This window comes from Arachis stenosperma, chromosome 8 (assembly GCF_014773155.1).
Source record: "Arachis stenosperma cultivar V10309 chromosome 8, arast.V10309.gnm1.PFL2, whole genome shotgun sequence".
Classification (NCBI taxonomy): Eukaryota; Viridiplantae; Streptophyta; class Magnoliopsida; order Fabales; family Fabaceae; genus Arachis; species Arachis stenosperma.
The window spans coordinates 52,722,858-52,744,495 of NC_080384.1; the positions used below are offsets into that span (position 1 = coordinate 52,722,858).

A 21,638-nucleotide genomic window follows, 5' to 3' on the forward strand; every position below is an offset into this window, starting at 1 on the left:
AACTTATTTATTATATATGTGGGCACATTAACCATACTGAGAACTCCCGGTTCTCATCCTATATATGATATTGTAATTTTTCAGATGCAAGTCGAGATGTATTTCGATGAGCATCTGGAATTCCCTCTGCAAGCGAAGTTGGTTATTCTGGGATTACTATATTTAGTATTATGCTTTGTATATATGTATATAGATTCTCCACCCTTGTATTTTATATTTTGCCCCTCTTAGAGGTTGACTTGAAAAAACAGGTATTTTGTCTTATAATTAGGGTTACTCTTTTTAGTTATATATACGTATATGTATATATTTACTTTGGCCGAGGTGATTTCTACAGATGCCATTGTATACTTCCTCCAAAACTTCTTCGATTCTACCAGTCGGGACATATTTCAGTAAAGGTGCAGATACTCCCCTTCTGTAGAGGACGTTTTGTACCAAGGTGTAGTTTTGAACTTCCCTCTGAATTTTTCTGGCTTCCTTTGGTTCATCGGAAAGGATGCCAAATTTTAAGTATTCGATAAAGGGAGTCATCCATTCGAGGTTTAAGCTGAAAACAGGTAGAACGTCTGACTTACTATCTGACTTGATAACAGAGGGCTCTTTGAGGGTTTCTTGTATCAGACTTCTGTTGTTTTTCTCAGGTTTGGTACTCGCCAGTTTGGAAAGGGCATCTGCTCGGCTATTGAATTTTCGAGTTATATGTCGGACTTCGGTGTCACTAAATTGTTGCAGGTGCTCAAGAGTTTTCTCTAAGTATCTCTTTATATTAGGATCTTTCGCTTGGTATTCTCCATTTATTTGTAAAGTTACTATCTAGGAGTCACTGAATATTACTATGTTGGTTGCTCCTACTTCTTTGGCAAGTTTTAGTCCTGCGATCAGGGCTTTATACTCGGCCTGGTTGTTAGAGGCGGAAAACTCAAATTTCAAAGAAACTTCTATTTGAGTTCCTTTTTTACTGACTAGTATTATGCCTACTTCACTTCCGGCCTTATTGGAAGATCCATCTACATAGAGTTCCCAGGTCGTGGAGGTCTCAATCTGATCTCCTGTATACTCTGCGACAAAGTTGGTAAGGCACTGAACTTTGATGGTTGCCCGAATTTCGTATCTCAGGTCAAACTCAGATAGCTCTATGTCCCATTGCACCATTTGACCTGCTATGTCGGTCTTTTGGAGTATCTACTTCATAGGTTGATTTGTCCGAACCCTTATGGCGTGTGCCTGAAAATAAGGTCGGAGTCTCCTATATGCCACGATTAAGGCATATGCAACTTTTTCTATTTCTTGATACCTTAACTCTAACCCTTGTAAGACTTTGCTAGTCAAATAAATGGGATGCTGACCAACCTCATCTTCTCGTATCAATGCCGACGCTACTGTCTTCTCAGCGACAGATAGTTACAACACCGGTTCTTCTCCCACTTGTGGCTGGGTGAGGATGGGTGGTTCACTTAAGAATTTTTTAAATTCTTGAAAGGCCTATTTGCATTCAGAGGTTCAGTCAAATTGGCATCCTTTTTTAAGTAGTGAAAAGAGTGGCAAGGATCTCAAAGATGATCCTGCCAAAAATTTGGACAAGGCGACAAGTCGGTCGTTCAGCTATTGGACTTCTTTTAAGCAAGTCGGACTCTTCATTTCTGAGATTTCTCTATACTTGTCGGGGTTAGCCTCAATTCCCCTTTGTGTAAGCATAAATCCTAAGAATTTTTTGGCTTCTACTGCAAATATGCATTTGGTGGGATTTAGTCGCATTCCAAGCCTCCTTATTGTGTTAAAGACTTGCGAGAGATCGGACAAGGTATTGATCTCATCTTTGGTCTTTACCAACATGTTGTTCATCAACATTTGATATGTAGCGCCCACATTTTTTAATTCAAAAGGCATGACCACGTAGCAGTAGTTCGCTCTGGGCGTGATGAACAACGTCTTCTCCTGGTTCGGCTTGTTCATCGGAATTTGATTGTATCCCGAGTAGACATCCATGAATGATAGGTACTGGTATCCTGAAGAAGAAACCACCAAAGCATCAATGTTGGCCAGGGGATATGGGTCCTTTGGACAAGCTTTGTTTAGGTTGGTATAATCGACGCACATCCTCCATTTCCCATTCTGCTTCTTTACCAGTACCACATTTGCCAATCATGTCGGATATTTGACCGCCCTGATTAATCTGACTTCGAGTAGGGCTTGAACTTATTTTTCAAGAACTTGAGCTCGTTCTGGTTCGCGCTTACGACGCCGTTGCTGGATAGGTCGAGATCTGGGATAGACCGTCAGCTTATGCGTCATGAGCTCAGGGTCTATTCCAAGCATATGAGATGCCTTCCAAGCAAAAAGGTCAGAGTTTTCTTGTAGGAGTTTCAGGAGATTCTTCTTCAGATCCGTTCTCATATTGTCTCTTACGTTGGTATTTTTTTTGACTTCTTTCCTGATTTGGACTTCTTCTATCTTTCTCTCGGGTTTTTGAGATCTCTCTTCTAGAAGTGGGTGAGAGATATTAGGAGTTAGTTACAACTCCTTTTAGGGGAGAGTTATCAACTTATAGCGTTCTTGTCCAACCTCTCAGGAGGTCGGTTATATGGTAAATATCACTTGGGCCTTGGTATGTTTTTGGACCTGGCTGATGCTTTTGGGCCAGGTATGAACAAAAACCTTTGTTATTTTTGGCGAAACCATACACCACGCAGAGTAAGACTCTGAAACTCTCTTTTGATCGGAGCCAAATTCTCTCAAATTTCCAAACCCAACATCATAACCTAAAGCAACCACCTTTCTTAGCTCAAATTCCTCGTTCGCTTCATTTTCCGGTCGCCATTTCATCTTTTAAGTTTTTTGGCGCCACTTTCAGGTACCTCGTTGTTATGATGATCAATGTGCCTTTTCTCTTTTATGATTTTGATTTTGGTTTTTGTTTGTTCTTTTAATCTGTTCTGATACTATATGATATTAAAAAAAATAATAATCTATAGACTTTTAAACTGTTCTGATACTATCTGATATTAAAAAAAAATTAATCTATGGATTGTGATTCTATGTTTGGTTTTGTATTATTTTTTTCAAATTTTGAATTTTTATTGTAATAGGAGTTGCCATTGGGGTTTGTAAAAATTGCAGAAGCTAATACAGAATCTAATATGGTATAGGGACTCAATCGAAAAGAAAAAAGTATATAGACCTAATTGAAAATTCAGTAAAACTATAGGGACTGACAGAGTAAAAATAATTATCTTTTACATTGACTACATGAATGATCATCTAAAAAAATAAATGTAATTGTACAATTATATAAAATACTTTACACTATCAATGTATCAAAATTAAACTCTTTACAAAAGCTCTATAATAATCTAATTTGATTGGCCATGTTGATTGTCTAAATTTATAGTGTAATGTTGTTATTTATATACCATGTGTGATCTAATCGAATTTAGTAGACATTAGTAGATTACATTAATTTATTATGACGATAATAATGTTATAATTAGTAAAGAAATATCAGTAAAATATGGTGTCTTTCCAAATAAATTTTTTATTCACATAGTTAGACTTTTTGAAAGAGTGATATTTGATTAAACATAACAAATGTATTTTATTCTTACGGTGCCTTATGCTAAATTGTTGTAGGGTACATTGATTTGGCAATATGTTGCATTCAACTCATTAAATCATGATAGGATGTAAAAATTTATCACTTTAAACTCAAAACCCTAATAAATCGGGTGAAAACTCAGGTGAAGTCGACTTTATGTGAAGTTAATAACCGAAAGCCGTTAAATAAAAATTTAGTTATATCAGTCAAATCAACTAACAACTTTTAAATATCAACTTCACGTGAAATCGACTTCACCTGAATTTCTACCACTAAATCATGATAATACAATTTACGTATAAATGATAAAATATTTTATCCTATTATGAATTACATAAAAAAAACAAATAAATAAATAAAATTAATTTAGAATAATCGTATAATATTAATTTTTAAATAATTTATTTACGTAAAAATCCCTTATGCCATAAAATAGAGATATTTTATATGTTGTTATATTTATTTTATTTTAAATAAGTTTATATATGTTCTTATTATTATTTTGCAATGGTTTTTAAATACAACCTAAAACTTGAATAGTATGTAATAATCAAGTAATGTTTGTTGGTTTTTTTTTTTTTTTAACTAAAGATAGGATTGAGATTCGAACTCGCCACTTCTAAATAAGTATGAAGAGATTATACCATTTGAACTATAATTTATTAGCAATAATAATCTTTATTATTTGAAACTAAAAAAAAAGAAAGAAATTTATTTTGGTCATTATCTTTCTTGTCATTATTATTTGTGAATCTAATAAACATTTATGCTATGAAACGTGTTATATTTTATTACTTTTTAAAATACATTTTGAAGGGATACCTTGAAATAATATCCTTCAAATATAGTGAGGAATAAAAGACTTAATATTCTTAGAATACATTATATTTAATAAGTATTTTAGGAGCAAATATAACCACTTATTCAGTTATTCTCAAACTTTATTATAAGTTTAAATAATAACCTGAATTAATTTAATAACAATATTACATAATCAATAAATATTATTATTTTTTATTAATATTTAATCAATCATAATTTACACATAAAAATATATAATTTATTAAAATTTTATACATATAAATTAATATAATTTACATCATATTTTTTAGAATTTATATATAAATTAATAAAATTTATTTATTAAAAATAATATTAATATTTATACTGACCAAATAATAACTAAAAATGACTGTCCAAAAATTTCTTATAATTTAATAATAGTATCTTTGTAAGATGGCATAGTCTTAAGAGTTGGATACTGTAAATCATAGCCTCCAATTTTGGTCGGATATTGATTTGTGATCCTAATCATACTTGGTAATAGAACTTTCATAATCCAATGATTTATTTAAGGAAACATTAATCATATATATCTGCATTTAAGAAAAAACAAAATTGAGGTCATCACCATAAATTGGTTAAGAAATTAAAATGTATGGATCTATACTAAATAGTGTTTTTTTTTTTTTTAAATAGGAATGCATTTTCTTTAGCATACCCCGGCCCATAAATAATATTTTTTTTGTCTTTATACGAGTTAGTTACTTCATTGAAGCACCGTTTCACAAACACAACGTTTCACACACAAGGCTTCGTTTGAACACAAGAATAATAATAATAATAATAATAATAATAATAATAATAATACTCAGAAGAGTTGCACACACAATTTTCAAATATTTCTTTTTTATCACTAATAATTAGTTTACAAAAGGATAAAATTAACAAAAATATCCATATGATAACTGACCAAGTTCTTCGAATGAAAAATGATAACTCTGCTACACTTTTGGTTAGGCCATAATGATATTACCCTTAGTTATTATAATACATCTTCTAAAATAATTTAATATCATCAACATTATTAAATGGTATAGTATATATATATACTACTATTTAATAATAATGATGATATTAAATTATTTTAGAATATGTGTGTATGTATTCACATTGTTAGTGTAAAAAAATTGTACAGGAGATAATTAATTATATATTGACATATCGACAAAAATAATTAATTTTTTAAATTTATTGTTTGAAAAATTATCTAAATACATAAATTTAAATGTATGATCATGTAAAATTCTTTACATTAAAATAGATACAATATTTGTTTCATAATGTATTTAATAAATAATGAAATAATATCTTACTGACTTATTACTTGGTAGACAAACATATAAATGAGGACGCATTACCATTATTACTGCCGTTGTTATTTATTGAATTTTGTTTTGATAACATAAGTTAAAATATTTAATTTTATGTTGTCACCTAATTAAATTCATTTTTATAGATGATTATTTAAAAAGGAAGTATAAAGAATATACTATTATTTTGGCTTTAAAAAATATTTAAGTTTTTTTTATAGAATAACCTTAAAAAAAGAATTGATATCTTTATCTTTAAAGATGATTTCATATAGATAAAAGAAAGAGATATAAATAATAATATATTTAGGCCAAATATTAATTTGGTCTCTAATATTTCAAACGTGATGATATTTCAGTCTCAAAAACTTTCAAACGTTCTATTTCAATTCCAAAATAGTTTTAAGTAAGTTCAATATTGTCTCATCATTAAATTTAACACAAACAATTTGCATATTAAAGAACCAATAGCATTTGATTTCAGTATATAAGTAAAATCAATCCACTAATAATAACTAATATAAAAAAATTCTTTTGATTTTGAAGTGTTGATGATTAATTGTTAGAATTTAGAATTTTATATAAAAAGAAAAATTGAGGAGAAATGTTACAAGAAAATTTTAGTTATATTTTTCTAACACATTAAAGGAGATATGACTTAACTAGTAACATTATTAATATTCACATCACTTATTCTGTTAATTATTAGTGTCAAGTTTAACTATAAAATAATATTGAACATGTTTAAAATTTTTTGAGATAGAAATAAGACGTTTGAAATATTATAAACCAAATTAAAATTTGATCCAAATTGTTAAAGACAAAAATAATATTTTACCTTTAAAATTTCTACCAATAATAACCTTAAAAATTTATTTAATACATTTATGCTAACACCAAATTAAATCATTTATTTGAGGTTTACTTAATTTGTTGGTCTTTGTAGTTTTACTAAATTTATAATTGAATTCTTATTTATTTTTTTAAATTGAATCTTTATACTATTTTTAGTTTTGTAATTAGATCATTGTCAATATAAAAAATATTAGAATTCAAAACATATTTCTCTACAAATTAAAAGTATTCACAATTATATATTTTTTGAGAAGAATATTCAATCAATTTTAACGTTTTTAATATTAAAATAATTTAATTATAAAACTAAAATAATATAAAAATTTAATTAAAAATATATATATAAAAATTTGTTTATAAATTTGATAAAAGTACCGAAAGAATAGATTAACCAAACATTTATTTAAGTTTAATTATTCTATCCGTCTTTATAATTTTACTGAATTTTTAATTAGGCCTTTATATATATATTATTGAGTTCTTATGCCGTATTAGATTTTATAATTAAGCTCCTGTTATGATAAAAATGTTAAAATTAATAAAATATTTTTTTAAATAAAATAAATATGTCTGATACTTAATTGAATGTTTTATATAATTAAATAAAATATTTTATTAATTTTAACTTTTTTTATGATAAAAACTTAATTATAAAATTTAATATAATATAAAAATTTAATTAAAAAAAATAAAAAAATCTAATTAAAAATTCGAAAAAATTATAGAGAATAACAGAATAATTAAAGTCTCCATTTAATAGCATATTTATGATGATTGGTTTTACATAAGAAATTTGTGTAGCATCAATGTGATGAGAAAACATTATAAAACCTTTCGTCGTTTTTGGCGAAACCATGCACCGCACAGAGTAAGCTCTCAAACTCTCTTTTGATCGGAGCCAAATTCTCTCAAATTCCCAAACCCAACATCATAACCTAAAGCAACCACCTTTATCAGCTCAAATTCCTCATTCGCTTCATTTTCCGGTCGCCGTTTCAGCTTCTGAGTTTTTTGGCGCCACTTTCAGGTACCTCGTTGTTATGATCATCAATGTGCCTTTTCTCTCTTCTGATTTTGATTTTGGTTTTTGTTTGTTCTTTTAATCTCTTCTGATACCACCTGATACTAAACAAAAATCAGAGAAAAATAAATATTAAATTATGGATTGTGATTCTGTGTTTGGTTTTGTACTATTTTCTTTTTTCCGAGTTTTTATTTTTTGTTGGTAACAGGAACCGCCATTGGGGTTTGTGGAAATTGCAATGTTCGTGATTCTCAGTGTTCATGTGTGCTAACGGTATCAGCGCTGCTGTGGAGAATTAAGAACCTTAATTCCTATGCTTGTGAGTATGAAAAATATTGAATTTTGTTTTATTTTTGTTGTTCGTTGGTTGTTGTTGTTGTTGATTGTTCATTTGAAGGGTTGTTTGGGTGAGTTTATCTGTTCTGAAAAATCTGGAAGAAAAATTTCATGTGTTTTGTAGTCAGCAAAATTTTGAATTTGGTTTTTGTTGTTCATATCTTTTCTGTTGTTGTTGTCGTTGTTGGTTGTTCATTTGAAGGGGTAACTGAGTGATGAATTTGTGTGTCTTTCTGAAAGGGATGGACAATTAGGAACCCTACTTTATGTTTTTGAAAGTACAATTTTTTTGTTATTTTTTTTATTTTGTTTTCTGGCTTTCATTGTTCATTCCTTTTTGTTGGCAATTGTTCTTGCATGAGCCACTTATTTTATGTTTCTTGAGAAAAAGGGAAAAAAAGCATTAGACAAGTTTTTCTATGTTTCGAATTTGTGCCTTTCATTTTTGGTTACCATTGCCTGTTCATTTGTAGGGTGCATGAGCAATGAATTAATATTTTTTGAAAGCCTTTCTTTTGAGTGATTGATTTTATTCTAAGCTCTTGTTGTTCCTTGTGAGCAAGAATTTAGTTATAAGAGAAGCATGCTCTGTTTTGATGCCCTAACATTGAGAAAAGGGATTGAAATTACATTTGGTCTTGGTATTTAGAAACTGTGCTGTGGTATCTCATTCACCTTGCAATTTTGTTTGATGGGGGAAGGATTAAGATTTTCCCTGGATTGTGGTTGGGGATGTATTAATAGACTTAAAATGCTAAAATATGTTGGAAAAAACTTTTAATCATGAAATTTATATGCTTCTTTGAGCATTTCAGTACTTGATTACATGTGTTCAATTTGTGGTTATTTAGGTAACATTTTGGTATGGATTGAAGTAAGGTCTGGATGGAACTCTGTTATTCATTGACTGCTGTTTTTGCTATATCTTAAAAATTGTCATTAAGGAGTGGACATTAAGCATTATTTTGGTTATCTTAATAAGATTTTGTCATTATTATTGTCTGATTCTTTTTTCCTTCCTTTGTTGGTGACCTAGTTGTGCCATTTTGGATTATTTATAGGGTTTATAAGATATTGTAATTGAAGAGAGCAACTTTATACTGCACATTTATGCCAAGCACTAGCAATGCTTGAACATACTGAAGCAAAGATAGAAGAGGAGTTAGTGGCCATTTAGAGAAATAAACTGCCAAACATGGAATGTAATAAAGATGACGCCATAAAGGCTAAAGAGCTTGCCGAGAAGACGCTACTTGAGAGGGACCTAAGCAGTGCAAAGATATTTGCAAAGAAGGCGCAAGACATGTATCCTAATCTTGATGGCCTTCGTCAATTGCTGGCCACTATTGAGGTGTATGCTTCGGCTGAAAAAAAGGTTAATGGTGAAGTTGATTGGTACAGGGTCCTTGGTGTTGAACCAATGGCAGATGATCAAACAATTCGAAGACATTACAGGAAACTGGCTCTTATTCTGCACCCTGATAAAAATAAATCGGCAGGGGCAGACGGGGCATTTGATCTTATCACACAGGCATGGACTTGTTTGTCTGATAATGCCAAGAGAGTCGAGCATGACCAAAAGCGCAACTTCTCTGGCATATATTGTGGGAAACCGTCTGCACCAGCTCGTCAGAGTGGTTTCTTTGGTAACTTAAATGCTGCTAACTGGAAGAATAGAGATCAAGGGAGTGCTACACATCAAACTCAAACTACAAGACCTCCCACGTCGATGAACCCGACATTTTGGACCATGTGCTTGTCCTGCAGGACAAAGTTTGAGTACAATGCTCATTTTGTCAACTGCAGACTTACCTGCGTCAACTGCAACAAGACCTTTGTAGCTTCTGAGGCATCGCCCCCACGTGTATATAGAAATGCTTCATCTACTTCAAGCATTTCTCAGATGAACCAAAATAACCTTAACAGAATGGGAGCAAACTGTCATGTTTTGGGAAAGGTACCAATTCCTGCTGTCAACTCATCATTCGGGTCAGGTTCTCTCTTCATGCCTGGTGGCGTTTCGAGAATGCCGTCATTTTCTGCTGCTGCTGAAACTCCTGGTGTTTTCAAAGTTCCATCTGATACTTTGAAGAGGGCATGTGAAGCTTCAACACCCGACAATGCCCTTGCTGCTGAGAAAACTGGTGTTGCAGGTTCAACATTTCATTCCTGTTCATTTGGTTCAAATTCTTCTCTGAAAGGAGATGGGCCAAGGAAAAAAATCCGCACAAGTGAATTCAAAGTAAACAGTGATAGGAAATATACACAAAATGGGGTAGCTTCTCGACACGAAGGAGTAAGCTTGGCAAATGAACTTGGGTCTGAAAAGTATAATTCTGAAACCGGAAGGATGAGTGCTGCTGGAAACTACAAACGTAATGTTTTTTGGGAAATACCACAACAGAAAATGAAGAAGATTCTAATGGAGAAGGCGAGAAAGGAAATTCAGAAAAAGCTTGAAGAATGGAATGTTGCTTCTGAAACAAGGAATTTGGAAAAGTCAAAGGATGCTGCTACAGAGATCATAGAGAAGGACAAGAAAAAGGCGAAAGATGGCATAGAGAAGGAGAACAAAAAGATTTCATATGCTGTAAAACCTGTCATGAAAAATGCTATTCATGGTGCAAAACCTGGTGCACAAGAAATTGTTGCTTCTGATAAAATTGGCAAAAAGCATATCCCTCCTGCTGATCCAGTTGTGGCTGATTATACAGTCTTGATGAGTGTTCCAGACCCGGACTTCCATGATTTCGATGGGGACCGTATTGAAAATGCTTTTGGCGCAAACCAGGTGTGGGCTGTTTATGATGAGGACGATGGCATGCCACGCTACTATGCTTTGATTCACGATGTGATCTCAAAGAAACCGTTCAACATGAGAATTAGTTGGCTTAACTCGAAGACAAACGATGAATTGGCTCCAATAAAGTGGGTTAGTTCTGGCTTTCCCAAGACCTCTGGGGATTTCAGAATAAGCAAGCGTGCTGTCTATAACAGTCTTAACTCCTTTTCGCACAAGGTTCAATGGACGAAAGGTGCAAGAGGAATTGTGCATATATATCCCAAGAAGGGGGATGTTTGGGCCTTGTATCGGAACTGGTCTGCTGACTGGAACCAATTTACCAAAGACGAAGTCATTCATAAGTATGACATGGTGGAAGTGCTGGAAGACTACAATGAGAAGCAAGGTGTGAATGTTGCTCCACTTGGTAAAGTTCAGGGTTTCAAGACAGTGTTTTGCCGGAACAGGGATCCAAGGAGAATAAAAAACATTCCAAAGGCAGAGATGTTTCGCCTCTCGCACCAAGTACCTTCATACTTGCTCACTGGTCAAGAAGGCCATAATGCTCCCAGAGGCTGCTTGGAGCTTGATCCAGCCGCCACACCTATGGAACTTCTTCAAGTAGTCACAGAAATACCTGAGCAAGAATCGGTAGATGAATTTCAGAGCAAAGAGAATCCTGGGCGTGATGAGAAGAGTCGAAAAATTAAGCAAGAAGATTCTGCTCAGGAAATTCCAAGAAAGGAAGGGGCTGAAGCAATTGGAAAGAAAGATGGTAAGCCTGATATTTTGTATGTATATAGGAGAAGACATCTAAGGGAAAAGAGAGCAATGTAGTGTGTTACTTGTGAAGAGATTGTGTTCACCATATAGCTTACAATCAAGAACTCAAAACAAATTAGAGCAGGATTTGGAACTTCAAAGTTTTTCTTTTGTTTCTAGTGATAAAAAAGAAAAGATAACAGAGTTGGGTGCACTTGTAGAGTTGATTAAGATGCTCTTTTAGTTGTTGGTGTATATTGGCTCTTTCAGTTGTCAATGTTAATTGTTATAGTTGCTTTTAATCAATGAAAATCATCATCATCATTCTAAATTCAGCATAACAGCATCACATTAATAACCATATCAACATACAAGAACAATTTGCATTTGAGCTTGTAATACAAACATTGCTTTCTCTCTTTGTTCATAAGATTTTGTTATGGAGATATATGAATTGTTAACACTTTACTAACAGAATACCATGCTTAAGTCATATGATATGCTGTCGGCAAGGATAAGACGTAATCTTACTCGTATCTACATAGTGTAAAAGTTTTTATGTTATTATCTTATTAACATTTTCTTAGAAAACCGGTCTGAAATTTTTTTCTTTTTAAAGCGATTACATAATGTAAAGACGAGTAAGTCTACTTAGTCTCCTTGCCAACAGAAATATCACGAGTTAAGCATGATATTCTATTAATAAAGGTGTTACATGAATCACCAACTGCTACATATAGTAAATTTCCATTAATTTTGTCATTCTTGAGCAAAATTATATATAAAAAGTTGCAAATTTCAATTTTATGTCCCTAGTGAATGTGTGTTAAACTCTAAAGAATTGATATGAAATTTCCCAATCTTTTTGTGAGAAGCAGTATTAATGCTCTCAATTAATTCGCGACGGATTAGTTCTTAGCCTGTCAGGCTAAGGGATATCATGAGAAATAAAAAAAAAAAGAAATGGGCAAATTTCATAGACTCCATATTTTTCTAAGTTTTACTGTACTATTTTTCTAAGTAATTTATGAAATAACCGTTTATATAAAACATAAATAAATGAACGAAGAATAATATTAACTGGATAACTTATAAGTTAGAACTTTGACGTTTAGGCTTAAATATTGTACAGATATTACAAAGTAAAAGTAGAAAAAGGAAAGAATTAATTTTGTCTCATTAAATGGATTTTGTCATTAGTCATTCATGCAAAACAAGAAAGAAATATAATCTATAAAAATCTTATATTAGACAACATGAAAATACTTGATTGAATCTGTTAATATAAAATTGCAGTGTGCCAATTTGTTTAATACTCAATAGAAATACAACAAAAAGAAGTTAATTGGTTATAGTGACTAGTGAATCTAATTATATGTATGTTTGAATTAACAAAACACATTAAAAGTACTGAAATTGAGAAACAGATAAAGGAAAAAAAGATTTTGAATCTTATATTATTATTATTATTATTATTATTATTATTATTATTTGAGAAAATGATAAATATGTCATTGATCTTTTGATTTGCAGACATTTAAATCCCCAATGATTTGAAAATACATTTAAGTCTCTGACCTTCTTAAGATCTAGACACATCGATCCCTCTCTTCACTTGGATCTGGCAGACCTAACGAAAAAATCAAACATGACTTCCGTTGTACTGATCTGCCGATATACGGATGCATATATAGGAGAATTTTTTTGTTGTTGTTACATAGGAGAATTTTTAAAATAGGACAAATTAGACTCAGAGATCGATATGTCCAAATTTTAAAAAAGTCAGAGATTTAAATGTATTTTCAAATTTTTAAGGATATAAATATTTGCAGGCCAAAAGGTAAAAGACCTATTTGTTCTTTTCTTTTTTTATTATTATTATTATTATTATTATTATTATTATTATTATTATTATTATTATTATTATTATTACAAGTAGAGTTAATTATATTATAAGTAAAGAAAATAGAAAATCGAATTGAATATATAATATAAATATAATACTTAGAATTAATACTGACATTTACAGTTTTTAATTCGTTTTATTAATTATAATTATGAGAAATTGACCCTTTACTTTCCTTTATTTACAAAATAGATAGTCTTCTCCTCTACGAGATTAAAATAAATATTTTTTAATCCATTTAATTAAAATACTCATTAATAATCATTATATATATATATATAGAGAGAGAGGGGGTAAAGTATTATTTAGTTTCTAACATTTGAGCCGAATCCTAATTTAGTTTTGAATATTTTAAACATTCTATTTCAATTCCAAAATGGTTTTAAGCGGGTTTAATATTGTCCACTATTAAATTTGATACAAACAATTCGTATATTAAAGAATCAATAGTATTCGACTTTAATATGTAAGTAAAATCAATCCATCAACGATCACTAATATAAAAATTTTTTCTTTAATTTCGAAGTGTTGATGATTGATTATTAGTATATAAAGTTTTTTACAAAATAAAATTAAGGAGAATAAGTGTTATAAGAAGATTTTAGTTATATTTTTCTAACACATAGAAGAAGATATGACTTAACTAATATCGTGATTAACATTCACGTCACTTATTCTATTAACTATTAGTGTCAAATTTAACGGTAGGATAACATTGAATATATTTAAAATTTTTTGCAACGGAAATAAGACTTTAAACGTTAGCGACTAAATTAAAATTTGACCAAAACATTAAGGACTAAAATAGTATTTTATCCTATATAAATTATTAATAATTGCTTGATTGATCATAATAATAATAATAATAATAATAATAATAATAATAATAATAATAATAATAATAATAATATAAAATATATGTTTATTATTATTGTAATAAATTTTATTTATTTTTAATATTTTATATTAATCAATCTTATAACAAGTCAAAATTTTTATATGTTTTACTATTAATGATAAAAATATTAAAAATAAATAAAATTTATACTAATGGCTAATTTGATAGTTAATTTTTTATATATACGTATCAGAATTATTTTTTCTTATATTATATAGATAGATAGATTACCAATTTCATATTTCCTATACAAAGTCAACAAAATTTATATGGTGATCAAAAAAATAGAAAGAAATCTTCAGTAATTAATAATTTTTTTTTATTATTCTTATAAAGGATCTGGGTTTTACTATTTTCCTTTTAAGGTTATATATATAGAGGAGATTATATTATAATTATATACTAATTTAGTAAAATCGATTCACCAAAAATCATAACAAATTTTTCTTTGATTTTGAAATGTTGATCATTGATTGTTAGTATCTAGAATTTTGTACAAAAATAAAATTAAGAAAAAGAAGTGATACAAGAAGATTTTTGGTTATATTTTTCTAACACATAGAAGAAGATATGACTTAACTAGTAACGTTATTAACGTCCACGTCACTTATTCTATTAACTATTAGTGTTAAATTTAATGATAGAACAACATTAAATATATTTAAAAATTTTTGAAATGAAACTAGAACATTTAAAACATAAGGGACCAAATTAAGATTTGACTCAAATATTATATTAAAGATTAAAATAATATTTTATCCTATATAAATTAGTAATAATTGCTTGATTGATTCAAATAATAATAATAATAATAATAATAATAATAATAATAATAATAATAATAATATAAAATATATATTTATTATCATTGTAATAAATTTTATTTATTCTTAATATTTTATAATTAATTATGAAAATTATAAATAATTTTACATTAATCAATTTTGTAACAAGTCAAAATTTTTAAATATGTTTTATGATTAATAATAAAATATTAAAAATAAATAAACTTATACTAATAATTTAATAGTTGATTTTTTATATATACATATCAGAATTATTTTTTCTTATACTATAAATAGATAGATTACCAATTTCATATTTCGTATACAAAGTCAATTAAATTTATATGATGATAAAAAAAATAGAAAGAAATCTTCAGTATGTAATTATTTTTTTTTATTATTCTTATAAAGGATCTGGGTTTTACTATTTTCCTTTTAAGGTTATATATATAGAGGAGATTATATTATAATTATAGTAATTTAATAATAAAGAATCAAATTTACGTTAATACTATATAGTAATTTGTTTAAGATGAAATGAGCTTATAAATACTCGAGTCTAGAATGCAATTTCATATCTCAAGTATTATCATCAATGTTAGGTGTTTTTTCCACAATATTATTAGAGCTCTTATAATATGGCTTTTGTCTATCTTCCGCCAATATCTTTCTTCTTCATATAACCATCATCTCAAATCTATAAAATACTAAAATATTTAATTGCGTCTACTAATAATTCATTGTCTTCCATCTCAATATATTTTGTTTATATTGTAATATATTATTATCAATATTAAACTTAAAATTTTTGTTGATGGCAATTTTTACAGTAATTTTTATAATTAAACTAATTAAAGATGAATATTATCAGATTATTTTAAATTTGTTGAATACACTATAATTTTATTCTTTAACTTTTTATATAAATCGTGACACTCCTATTAGTTTTAAAAAAATATAAAATTTTGCAAAAAAACCTAGAATTTATGTTTTAAATATGCATATATGAATGATTGTATTGGTACATATTTTGAAGGTATTAAAAATGTGACTTTTTTTTTTTTTTTTTTACATACCACAATTTATGTCGAAATAAAAAATATGGACGAGCGAGACAAAATTATGGACGCATAAAACATAAGTAGTGGGTTTAGGGCTGATTTTAAACAAAGTAAATTGTTCAAAGAAATGTGTAAAATATGTAAAAAACTAACAATTTATATATAAATAGTTGTTTTTTTACGTATTTTACACATCCTTCACCATAAATTGTAGGTTCTTACGGATTTCATTTATTTTCTTTAAAATCAGCCACACTCCCATTACTTATATTTTGTACGTCCATAATTTTATTTCATTTTTGTCTATGATTTTAATTTTGATGTAAATCGTGGGGTTCTCATATAAAAAAAAAGTCACATTTTTGACATTTTTAAAATATGTACTAATAGAATTATTCGTACATGCAAATTTAAAGTATAAATTGTAGTCTTCTACTAGATTTTATATTTTCTCTTAAAACTAATAGAAGTGTCATGATTTATATAAAAAAATGAAGAATAAAATTGTAGTGTATTCAGATTTAGAACAATTGATAGTATCCATTTTTTATTAGTTTAATTAGTAAATTACTCATTCTTATGAGACAAGCATGTATAACATAATCATAATTTTATTTTTATTATTATTATGTAGTAAACTATTATTTTAATATTTTTATTACTCCTCCCTTTCCCTCTCCTCTTTTTTCAATATGCAATTATATGTTTATTTACTAAATTTTTATTTTATAGGTTATCAACTACTAGGGCTACACATGAATCGAATAATATCCGCATATCCGCACTGATTCGAATTTTACAAATATTATCCGATCCGCAGAGTTATCGGATCGGATCTGCAGTATATTAGGATCGGATTGCAAATTTGGCAGTGATATCCACAAATCCGATCCGCATATCCGTATATCCGCATGTCTCATATAAATAGCATAGTTTAAGAAAGTAAACTCTAATATGATATGAATTTTAGTGTGTTGTATTATGAATTTTATGATATCTTATTTTTAATTTTTTATATTTACTTTAACTTAGAATAATTAAACTTAGATCTTGTGTTATTATTTTTCTTTTGTTATTTAAGAGAACTTTTATTGATAATATTTTAGGAGTAAATATGTTTAAACAGATGAAAAAATAAATTTCTAAAACAAAAAAGAGCTTTAAAATATTTTTTTTAATTATGCGAATATACATAATACTTGCGGATAGAATCAGATCGGATCTAACTTAAAAAAAATGCGGATATCGTATCTAATCTGATTCGACGTAGAATTATAGATTATATCCGATTCGATTCAATCCGTGTGCAGGCCTACCAACTACTCTACAGATTAACATGGCATCTCTCTTTGGAGTCCATGGACCTTTCTTACAGGGATTAGAGCTCACTATTTTATTCTCACTGAGTTGTTTACTGTTGCTGCTTACACCGATGTCTATGAGTTTTAATATTTAGAAATAAACATGTTTTTATTTGGGAGCAATATTAATTATCTTAAAAATATTTACGAATAGAATTTTTTTTTTTGAAAGTATTGATAATTAGATATTTATTTTTTTGTTCATTCTTTTTATCTTTTAAAAAGAAAAGACATTTGTCTTTGTTTAAAGTTCTTGTCTCTTACTAGCTATCACAGTTTTAAGATTTTTCAAACTTTGACTAAATTTTTCAATATTTAACTATAAGAAATTTAATATGTTAATAGATTTTGACAAAATTCTACTAATGGATTAATATTCTTTTGATTATATTCATTGTATATATATTGTGTTTAATTTGATATGTTAAAATGTTGGATAAATCATTATGCTTATATTCATTGCATTGAAGAGTTTTGACCATCGTCGAGCCACTAATACCAATGCCAAATTGATATAAGTAATGTGATATAAAAATATAAAAAAAATTATTTAGATGAAAGTAATGTGATTAAGTGTAATTTACTTAGATGTGATTAAAAAATAATTGAATATTATATACAGTAAAAAATTTATATTATTAAAGGATAAAATTAAAATTTATTTATATGTATAGTTTTTGTTCTCAGTGTTTTCATTTTATTTAAGTCTCTAATGTTTCAAAATCGTCTCAATTTTGTCCTGCCGTCAATTCTGTTAACGGATTCCTAACTGCAGGACAACATTGAGCAAATTTTAAAACATTAGGATCTTAAATATGAGGATTAAAATGTTAGAGACACTTTTAGACTTACCCCAAACGTTGAAAAAAAATATTTTATTCTAATTTATAAATATGAGTTATTTTCTAAATTTTTGAATTTATTTTTATAATTATTTAAATCTACTCAGTTTTAGTTTTAATATAATATCAAAACTTATCTTATCTGATTCAAATACCTAATACAAATATTTACATTCTAAATAATTATTTCTGGAATTTGTTTAGCCCATAACTGACATTTAAAAAAGACAATGACAAATAATCTGCATAGTTCGGAATTATTTAATTTTTTTTATTAAATGTATATAGATGTATTAAAAAACTTTAAATTTTTTAACTTTATATTAAACATGTATTTGACCTGCACTAGATATAATAAACGCACTAACGTTATACTAACTAAGAAATTTGATCATAGCCAAAAATCTCATGAAAGGAGATACATGCTAAAAGGAAATTAACTTTTATCAGTTAATTTTTTTAAAATTATTTATTTATTTTAAATTTTTTATTTAAATTATAAATCTTAAATTATAAATTTAAATCTTAAAATTAACTAATATTAATTAATTAAAAATTAATTCTTTATATTTTTTAAATAAATCAAACGTGGGGATAGGCATAAGGCTTATCAATTGAAAACCATTAATCTAATTAACATGCATGCACGTCCATATCCCAAAGACAGAAACAAAAAATTAAATAATCAAAACAAGTTGCAACAAAATTAAAGAAAATCACCATGCAAGAGTGCATGCATATATCCTTTTATGTCTCTCATTCAATACATAATTATTTTCATTCATTTCCACCTCATGTGTTGTATCTCCTAACAAGCACAGTCAATTCAAGAACCCTAACTTATATAAAATCCATACCATTCATCTTCTCCCATTCAAAAACACACTAAAGAATTAATCATTAACACAATGGGAAATCAAAATAGTACTCAACAGCATCAAATAGAAATTGAGAACTTATGGTCCTTCCAACGACTTTAAAAACGGCCTGTTTCCCCTCGCCCGTGTTAGGAAGATGATGAAGATCGAAGAAGACGTTGACCGGATTTCGGCTGAGGTGCCGATTGTCTTGGCCAAGGCATGTGATCTCTTCATCCGTAATATCACCCTCCAATCATGGCACCAAGCTCAGAAAAATAAGCATTCTATCATCCAACGCCAAGACATCAACTCCACCATGGATTTCTTCAGGGATGCTTGCCATAACATTGAATATTTTAAGAGATTAATGAGCGAGCACAGCTTAGATTAACTATTTAATTAGGCTTGTTATCTTGAATTAACTATGCATTTTAAAATTTAAATAATGGTCAAATATACAGTATTTTCATCTTTTTTTTTTTTGTTGTTATTATTATTATTTCTCTTAGAGTATAATTAAGATAAATTAAATCAATTAGCATTATTTAGCATATTATAGAATATTACATCTTTATGATTTCAATTCTCTTAATACCTATAAATATCTTTTTATATTGTATCATTTTATACAATTTGAATAGACACAAATTCTTTTATTATTGTTCTCTCTTATCTTTTTTAACATTGTATTAGTGTTATCCTCCTTGAGGAGGATATGCTGATTTTCTTCTAGTAAAATTACCGTATTTTTCATATTTTTTTTTCCATGCCATTTTTTTTCTTTCTCTTTTATCAATGCTTTGATGCTTTTCTTACCTTACCAATTAGCCTATTCACTACTTACTTATTCTCATGGAGAAACTATATGTTTTTCGTCACCTTCTAATAGTTTGCCATCTTTTAACACTTTGTCACTTTTCAGCAGTTTTCTGGCAGTTCGCCATCTTTTCAGTAGTTGGCCACTCTTGGAACAATTTCGTCTGCGCTTCCTTTTGACAGTTTTGTTTGCACCCGTTCTATCAGTTTATGCATTTTTTTATTTCGTTGTTTTAATACGTTTCAAACTCAAACTGTCACTTACCTGAATTTGAGGGGGATGTTATAACATAATTAGGATCAATTAGATCAATTAGAATTATTTAACATATCTAAATATTTATTATAGGATATTACGCTTTTATTATTTCAATTCTCTTAGCACTTATAAATATTCTTCTATATTGTATTATTCTACACAATTTGAATACACACAAATTTTTTCTCTACTGCTCTCTCTTGTCTTTCTAACATGTTAGAAAGGGTAAAAGAGAATAATAGAAAAAAAATTTGTTTGTATTCAAGTTGTATGGAATGATACAATATAGAAAGGTATTTATAGGTGTTAAGAGAATCGAAATAATAAAGACGTTATAATAAGTATTCAAATATGCTAAATAATGCTAATTGATCATAATTATACTCGAACATCCCCTTCAAACTCAAGTTCACTTGAGTTTGAAACTTTTTAAAATAAAAAAATAAAAAATGTATAAACTGAAAGAACGGGTGCAGCCAGAACTGTCGAAAAAAAGTACAGATAGAACTGTTGGAAGAAAGTGCAGACAGAACTGTCGAAAGAAAGCGCAGACAGAATTGCCACAAGAAAAAAGACGAAATTGTTACAAAGAAACACAGACGAAACTGTCAGAAGAAAACACATAAGAAACTGCTGCAAGAATAGCCAACTATCAAAAAATTGCTTAAAAGATGGCGTGCTGAAAAATTGTTGAAAAAGTGACAAAGTACATGACAAACTATTGAAAAACGATGGAAAACATTGGTTTTTCTACAAGAATAAGTAAACAGTGAATGAGTTCATTGGTGAGGTGAGAAAATATCAAAGCATGAATAAAATAGAAACTAAAGAAAAAATGGCACGAAAAAAAATAAAAAATATGGTGATTTTACCAATATAAAAATAATCTATCATTCTCAATAAGAAAATCATAGCCCTGATATTAAGATAAAAAGGATAAGAGATAACAATAGAAAAAAAATTTATGTGTATTCAAGTTATATAGAATAATATAATATAAAAGAGTATTTATAAATATTAAAAAAATTAAAATAATAAAAATATAATATTTTATAATAAATATTTAAATATATTAAATAATTATAATTAATCTTAATTATATTCGAATATCCTTATTGTTAGACATTACTAAAGGTGTTTGGGACGATATTGAAACAAAGTTTCAATTTTAATATGCGGTAAATATTTCTAAATATTAAGGCTTGTAAAATCATATTACTCGTTGGGAGTTGTATAAAATAAAAATATAAGAATTCAACTAAAAATTTCAATTATAATATGTATATACACCAAAAATTATTCACTAAATTACTTGTCACTCCGGTCAAATATATATTAGAATA

At 28.4% G+C, this 21,638-nt stretch overlaps 1 protein-coding gene across 1 annotated transcript; it reads left to right on the top strand.

Annotated features, from left to right (window-relative positions):
• The first annotated feature begins 9,158 nt into the window (after positions 1-9,158).
• On the top strand, positions 9,159-11,644 carry LOC130946195 (uncharacterized). The gene is made up of 2 exons (XM_057874869.1): positions 9,159-11,396; positions 11,457-11,644. Exons 1-2 carry the CDS (start codon positions 9,159-9,161, stop codon positions 11,580-11,582), a joined length of 2,364 nt encoding a protein of 787 aa, XP_057730852.1. The 3' UTR covers positions 11,583-11,644.
• Positions 11,645-21,638: the final 9,994 nt, after the last annotated feature.

Bases quoted from the DNA above. Each gene is read 5' to 3' on its own strand.
- LOC130946195 (XM_057874869.1), top strand. From the start codon at position 9,159: ATGGAATGTAATAAAGATGACGCCATAAAGGCTAAAGAGCTTGCCGAG. The intron at 11,397-11,456 runs GTAGATGAATTT...CGAAAAATTAAG, and splicing joins AAATACCTGAGCAAGAATCG to CAAGAAGATTCTGCTCAGGA.